At 45.0% G+C, this 7,566-nt stretch overlaps 1 protein-coding gene across 2 annotated transcripts; it reads right to left on the reverse strand.

Annotated features, from left to right (window-relative positions):
* Positions 1 to 998: 998 nt before the first annotated feature.
* On the reverse strand, positions 999 to 7,480 carry zdhhc16b (zDHHC palmitoyltransferase 16b). 2 transcript variants are annotated; one of them, XM_084486027.1, is made up of 10 exons: positions 7,411 to 7,480; positions 5,529 to 5,848; positions 5,046 to 5,240; positions 4,472 to 4,560; positions 4,100 to 4,128; positions 3,803 to 3,936; positions 2,411 to 2,496; positions 1,747 to 1,870; positions 1,335 to 1,405; positions 999 to 1,136 (listed from the first exon to the last, which is right to left on the reverse strand). In XM_084486027.1, the coding sequence occupies exons 2-10, from the start codon at positions 5,778 to 5,780 to the stop codon at positions 1,034 to 1,036; spliced, it is 1,083 nt and encodes a 360-aa protein (XP_084342153.1). In that variant the 5' UTR covers positions 5,781 to 5,848; positions 7,411 to 7,480; the 3' UTR covers positions 999 to 1,033. The 2 variants fall into 2 exon arrangements, with proteins under 2 accessions (XP_084342153.1, XP_084342152.1); XM_084486026.1 differs by lacking the exon at positions 7,411 to 7,480 and having other exon boundaries at positions 5,529 to 6,161.
* Positions 7,481 to 7,566: the final 86 nt, after the last annotated feature.

The raw sequence follows: 7,566 nt of genomic DNA on the forward strand, positions 1-7,566 counted from the left end.
TCTTAGCATGTGTCACCGTTTTATCTTCAGAAAGGTCTTCCAGTTGACCTTTCTCTGAACAGTCTCCACAGTTTTGCGGCAAGTCTTTTTGGCACCATGTAGATCCAAACCAGTGGCAGTCGCGAACCCTAATGGCAGATGACCATTTGAACCATGTGACCTTAGAGGGTGGGTCGGGATAGCCAGGCGACCATGTGACCTTAGAGGGAGGGTCGGGATAGCCAGACATCGTTTCATTCCATGTGTTGATTACAAAGAAGTAAATAAATATTTGGTTTTTGTTCAAACATGATTCAGAGCTTGATAGGTGTTATCTAACTGGTGTGGTAGCCGTCATGGGTCATCCAGTCCCACTGGAGAAATAAAACATTAAAACAGCTAAAATGTGAATGAATATGAAATCAAATTAATGTAACAAGACATCAACTTGCTTATGAAATTAGCTTGCTTAGCAGGGCTTGGCCCAAACAAAAGTACAATTTGGTGAAAGTATAAAGCTGGTAGACAACTGGAAAGCACTGAAAGGTGCTCATTCCAGGTGTGAATGTATGTAAAGAATTGAATAAAAATTAAAACCTGATCCTAGGTAAGGGAACATGATATAAAAGAAGGAAATGTAGAGCCTCATACAGCAAAAAACAACAAAAATTTGACAAAACCATAGACCCTACTTGGTTTGCTCTCAGAAACAACCTCGTGAAAACTAAACAAGGGCTTCTCCAACGTTTGGATCTCATTTGGGCCGATGTTAAGGTGATAAGGAGGATGAAGAAGCCCCTACGCATGATGTACTGAAGCAGCTTCAGAAGCAAAGGTGACCCTCGGAATCCTTCTTCTGCAACTTGAGTCCGTCGCTGGACGGAAGCCAACTGAACGACATTTAACAGTCAGGAGAGAAAAAACACAACAAGGAACGTATCTGGAAGTTCTCCCGTCCACCATAAGTCAGTAAAACGATGAGGTTCAGACGGAGCCTGGACACGGCTAGATCTTGACGTAGTAACTACTCCAGCGCGGGGATGTCCATGGAGGGTCAGACGGCCAGGGGGTCCTTCCTGGTGTACTTGCAGTCCCATGTGATCCCGTCCCCCACGGGGGGGTGGCTGGAAGGCAGGAGCACCCGCGTCACCCAGTGACTAGAGAGGTGAGAAGACCCATGTCATGCTATTGATATAACATGTGATTTGGTGGAAGCCTTAACAATCAAACCCCATTCCCCAGCAGTGTCATGGAACTGCTCTACCATTTCACATTATACATATGCCTACTACTACTACTACCACTACTACAATAAATCACTTTCAAAAGTGGAAGTTGACCTTAGAGAAGCTCACCTGGGCTTCTCCACGCTAAACATGATCTTCCAGTTGGTCAGTGGGCCGTGGTGGTATGGGTTTCTAAAGACCTGCATTCAGAAAAGGCGAAAATAAATCAGCCAAGATACCACAAAATGGATGTTTGCTGGATGTCAGCATTATGATAGAGATAGATTATGATATCCATCGATGACAGAGGGGCGTAGACATAGAAAGATAGAGATAGTAAGAGCCATAGCGAGATCGAGTTACAGCTATAGAGATTTGGCGATCACCCAAGTGGACGAGATGTACACTTAGTGAATCACCCAGTGTCATGGGTAGCCATCAGAGAAACACAGCGGCCACTGTATAATCACGCCTACTGGACTCAAAACACGTACAGTAAACTAGCAGTTCATGTAGACACACGCAGGGCCCAGGACGTCACCTTGCCAAGCTGCTTGAGCCGCCTGATCTCCTTGCGGTTGATGTGGCGCTCCACGCTGGTCTCCCCTCTGCTGATGAGGATGCCGTGCCAGAGGGTCAGCGCCCCCAGGGCTACTGCCACCGAGCTGCGAGGAGGACACATTACACCCCTGACCCGACTACAACAGACTATTTACCACTTTGATTCAAAGAGACTAGGGCTGCGAAATACGATTATTTTCATAGTGGATGATTTTCCTCTGAATCATTTATTGTCATTAATAACAGCAGATGCCAATCACAAGTTCCCTGACAAGTTTGCTTGCTTCATCGGACAAGCAGCTGAGAAAAACTTATAGGTACAAAGTATAATCTGCTTTTATAATGATCCATGAACCAAATATTTGAAGTAAGGGATCAAAAATTGAGGTCGTGGGAGGGACCAGAGATGACCGGATGGGGATGCTATCCAATATTGGGGTCTCGAACCGAGTACCATTTGGCTAAGAGTCAGCACCCTATCCATTACACTATTCTGTCATATTAAACGTAGCAAATTACCCAAGTTACCCATTACTCTATAGTTTATATCCGCCGTCTTGAAAGGGTAAGCCGGTTAAACAGTGTAACTCTAGAGAGGGTAACATGTTAAAGAGAAAGTGTGAAGGGAGGAGACTTTTCCTGACCTGGTCAGCACCCAGAGGAACACGATAGCCTTGTGAGAGGTTGTTTCTCTGAAGGTGAAGGATGGAGGGGAGGGCTTGAATAATTCCTACAAATAAAAAAAGTTAAAGCGGTAAGCAAATTGCATACAACAGGGTTAATCATCTATGTACTTACATCCACATTTAGTATGATTGTTTATTCCCAGTGCGTTACAAGACTGTGTGGAATATGTCCCAACCACAACCATTTAACTCAACTCAATAAAAAGGTCAGCTTAACAATGGTTTAGGTCCCATGTTCAAATCGATGGAACACAACTCCTAATATGGGCACAAAACACGACGGTATGACCCGGAAAATCTCCAAACAGCCAATTAAATTGGTACTCCAGGTTATGTGTTTACCATCTGGCCGTCAATCAATGTTTAGATGAACCCACTTTCCTGGACTACGATGAACAGGAGACCAGCAAACAGATACTAGCTGCAGTCTCCCGTTTCACTTGCTGCCGTTGGCCATCTGAGCTTGTGCTGTTGTGCTCCCTTTTTAATCGCTCTACACATCTCCCCGACTCTCCCCCTCACGCTCTACCCCTCTCCACCTCTTGAAGGTAAAACCTAATATAGGAGGCACACCACTAATTGAGAGATATTCATCACCTTCAGCGCTTTGTATTCGCTGTTTCCCCATTCTGCATTGGCGCTGTTGTTAGTGTGTGTGTGTGTGTGTGTGTGTGTGTGTGTGTGTGTGTGTGTGTGTGTGTGTGTGTGTGTGTGTGTGTGTGTGTGTGTGTGTGTGTGTGTGTGTGTGTGTGTGTGTGTGTGTGTGTGTGTGTGTGTGTGTTGACTGAAGGAGGAGGAATTTAAAACTGGCACCTTAAACCTAGCACTGAAATAAAATCCAGCTGAAGAACAGAGGAAAGTGTGGTTACCTTGGCTTAAATGAAGGACTAACTTCAGGTTTAGTTAATCGATTACCAGTATCCTTTAACCCTATTGTTTGATAGTATTTCAAGGTAAACAAATATACAAGCTGTCATTTTAGCATTTCCTTAAAAGGACATTTGAATATGTCATTCAATAGTTTATACTTGAATCATTTGTGTAAATCATTTGGACTGTACAAACAATGGTAAAATGCTCAACTAAAGTACAAAATGCATCACTTATTTTCACTCAGATTTTGGTGCATTTTGTACTTTAGTTTAGCATTTTACCATTGTTTGTACAGTTCATTTAAAACACAAGTCACTGAAACTAGTATTACAACGACTACTGTTGATAAGCCATTACAAGCCATTCCAAAGTCTAGCTTCTAGTGCGATCAGCATGTGTGGGCATGTCAGCCCAGATACATGATGGCTAGATGGATCAGGCTACCACCCTGAGAGATGGGGAGGGGGAGGGACTCACCTCTATAGCGTTGTAGGCCTCCGTGAACATGTGCCTGGAGCTGATGCTGCAGTAGATGCAGGCCAGCATCATGTAGAGGCAGAAGGAGAAGAAGTAGCGGTGGTTGAGATGCCCCACGCAGTTGTTCAGCCACGCTGTGGACACGGGGGGTTAAGGAAAAACACCTAATCCACAAGGAGAAGGAAACACACCGGAGAACGAATCGTTGTTGCCGAATCTTGAGGAAACCATAAGTCATGGAGGATCGGTGAAAACATATAATCAACTTAATATGAGGGCCGGTAGTCACAAGGATACGACAGTGGTGGTCCATTTTCAGAATACACCTGTGATAAAAAACAATAAATGCTTTAGTTAATAAAAGAAACAACAAACAAACAATTTTTTTTTTGATTCCTATAGCTTCTATGTAGGAATCTACTGTATTGCCATGTATTGTCATACAGCACTTTTTCTACCTATTCCAATTTTTGTGATCGGCCCATAAAAATAAAAAGGAGTCTGCTAAATGTAAAATACTAACACGATTATCCCACCTACATACAAATTTGCTGAAGGAAATTACAGTTGACTTTACGCTTGGTCACTCAACCGAGAGGGCATGATACCAGACAGAGGTAGTGCATCCCAGAGCAAAACTGTGTTCATTGCTGCCTGAGGTGGTCTTACGTGTTGCAGATGCTGCAGTGATGGGTCCTGGCTGGCTTTGGAATGATACACTTCTTACAGATGGATACCGCCGGGACGTCGCTTTTGTCCTGGGGCCAAGAGAAGAAGACAAAGGGTGAGGATATCTCGGTGTGATGTGGGGGGGGGAAGGAGTTACAAGCATCCGAGACACCTCATTAATCACGCTATCCTGCCAAGCAGTCAATCCTGCCAAGACAGTCAGTCGTTAATTTTTAATAAGATACATACACTTCCGAACTCCAATGACTTACTGTTCATCACGGTAAATTGTTAGGTTTCCAATCTTATTTCACTTTTATGCCATATTAATATACTGTTTCGGTGACATTGACAAAAAAAAAAGATTGATTAGATCAATGTTATCCTCTAATTCATTACATAAATGTATTTTAATTACCATTGTAACACTTTAATACTTGTTATACTAAGGTGGCATACAGTGAAATCAGATACAGGTCATTAAGGAGCATGGGAGTGGAAGAGGCTTGAGATCTTTGCTCAAGGCAATTGTATAGACTATTATTTTACGATTATTTTAACTTCCTGGGATCACCTTTGGTGGCCGTCCCGGATGGGTGGTGGTGGCCTTGTAGTAGTGGAAGACCACCATGACCAGCAGCCAGTGGCCGCAGAGAAGGTGCCAAACTATCCAGGGGGCCGGGTAGGTGCTGAGGATAATGGGCAGCACGCACAGGTAGACGATGATCACCACCGAGGAGATCAGCAGGACCACCAGACTGACAAATGCCTGAGAGGAGGACAGGGGAGGAGAGGACAGGAAGAGAGGGGAGAGGAGAGGAGGACAGGAGGAGGGGATGACAGGAGAGAAGCGCAGAGGAGATGACAGAGGAGCAGTGAGGGGAGTTGTGTTGAAGTGAGGTGAGGACAGTTTATGTAGGGCCAGGGGTGGTGAGGGTAGAGAGAAGTCCCATAGCAGCAAAGTCAAACAAACTATAGTGCCTTCACACTTGACATAAAATAAATGTTTACTACACCCCCCCCCTCTCTGATAAACAAACAACATGATGGAACTCACCACTCCAAACCAGCGGGTGACGTTGTCAACGATCCAGTAGACGGGCTCGAACGCACAGTCCAGCACCGTGTCCGAGTTGGTCAGGCTGTTGTAGTACAGAGACCGCAGCAGCAGCTTGGCGTAGCTGCACAGCTCTCCCGCCCCGCCGCCCGAGCCCTGCTTCTTGCCACGGCGCCACGCACGGCACCGCCGCAGCACCAGCCGCATGGCGCGGGACAGCTTCCACGTCCAGCGGCCGCCACTCAGACGCATGCCGCCGCCACCTCCTCCTCCTCCTCCTCGACCGCTTCCACCTCCACCTGCCCTACAGCCACTGACCTCTACGCACACACACACGCACAGGACCAGCGACCAGCAATTACAAAGGCAGGCCATGTAGAACAGCAGCTCCTCGTAGCGTAGTCTGATGGCCGGGGATGTCGACATGGTTGTTGTTGTTGTTGTTGTTATTCTTGTGGGGCTCGGGGGGAAAATTAGGTTGCCTCACGTATTGTTCTTAAAGTTGGTATAAATTCCCAAAGACCAAAAAAGGAGGGTTCCCAAAGCCAGTGGAACCACCAAATTGATCCAGAACAGAATCGAAGGGATTGACTCTGACCCTCTCTGACCAGCAATCCGACAACACTAACAAAAACAAAAGTGCAATCCAACCCGCCCTCTATTGGAGAGATGTCCGTCGTTAACATGCAAAAGACTATCGGATGGTGATGACCTGATACCTTGTTTAGAAGAAACAAAAAGTCTAAGAACCTGACGGTGGTTGAGGCAGAAGTGGGTAACCTTATATATAAGAGCACACGCAGGAGGGATGAGTTTCCTGACGAGGGAATGGGGTTGGTTATATGATCCGGGGGTCGGTATTTCGTGAAAGTGAGCGTATTGGTTACACAGGGTAAAAGGCATGGCTGGTATCGTGATCAACAGCAGCACTGGTGGTTCACTAATGTGAGCCTTAAATAAAACAACAGAAGGGGTGGAGGTTATGATGGGTCTGTTTGTTATGAAAACCCCATTTCAAGTACATGTTAACAGGTTGGTGATATTTCTATGATGAATGACAATATGACTTTCAATGTTTTGGTTTACAATTTTCATATTACAGCTTATATTATTGGGGAGTGGGGTCTTTAGACTACCAGGCTTAATGTTTTGGGAGATGGAAGGCACCCTTGACAAAGTTGCCTATATAAACACTAGATGCACCTTAATGGCATGCATCTTCTCAATAAAAAAGATACATATTCGTCTAAGTTGCTTCGGAATGGATACCATCGTTTGTGTCGTGACCACATTATTAACGTTAGCAAAAACAAGTTGCCTCCGGACCTGCATCAAAACAGGTCTTTATACCCAAACATGTGTCAAATAACACTGTAGAGGCACTGAACAGCACTGCATGGAAGCACTATGGAAACAAAATTTCCAGGTGTAAGCGTAAAGCTGGTTTTAGCGGAGTGAAGCTTTAATCTGTCCTCCTACACACGCCATCACCTGTGTCACCTGTGGGTTAACGGGAAATGAAACAGAATGAACATGATAGTTAAATGATGTAACTGTAGGTGGCAAGGGCTCAAGATGATTAATCATCGCACGATAGTGCTTAACTTTATTGTAATAACCTCTTGGGGCGTGTGCAAGGGTCTTGGAGAACAAGCCTCATCTTCAATACAAATCATTTCACTTTTTAGTAGGATGTGCGTCTTGTTCTAGTTCCTAATCCTATCTAATTCACCTTCTCAGTGCTATGCCAGCTGACTTGAAACAGGCAGGTCTGCGTGTGATAATCTACAGTTTACCCATTACCATTAAACGGACAACGTCAACATGGTATTTTAAATACATGCGAAAGAACCGATATGCTCGATTCAAACCCTTCACTCACCCTTTCAAGTGAAACGATTGAACCGGTTCACTAACACATGATCCACTGGCTGCTGCAGCCTCCATTGGAGATGATGGCATCAATATTCATAATAGTTCTTCCCTGTTCCGCGTCACACGCTCACCGTTGAATCATGGGAAATTGTGTTTTTTATCG

This window comes from Micromesistius poutassou, assembly GCF_964030765.1.
Source record: "Micromesistius poutassou genome assembly, chromosome: 21".
Lineage (NCBI taxonomy): Eukaryota > Metazoa > Chordata > Actinopteri > Gadiformes > Gadidae > Micromesistius > Micromesistius poutassou.

What these genes read in the sequence shown, in the direction of transcription:
- zdhhc16b (XM_084486026.1), bottom strand. Translation starts at nt 5,954, where the DNA reads ATGTCGACATCCCCGGCCATCAGACTACGCTACGAGGAGCTGCTGTTC. An exon ending in TCACCCGCTGGTTTGGAGTG is followed by an intron (nt 5,241 to 5,528) that starts GTGAGTTCCATC and finishes TCCTCCTCTCAG; the next exon opens with GCATTTGTCAGTCTGGTGGT. An exon ending in AGGCCTACAACGCTATAGAG is followed by an intron (nt 2,497 to 3,802) that starts GTGAGTCCCTCC and finishes TTTTATTTGTAG; the next exon opens with GAATTATTCAAGCCCTCCCC.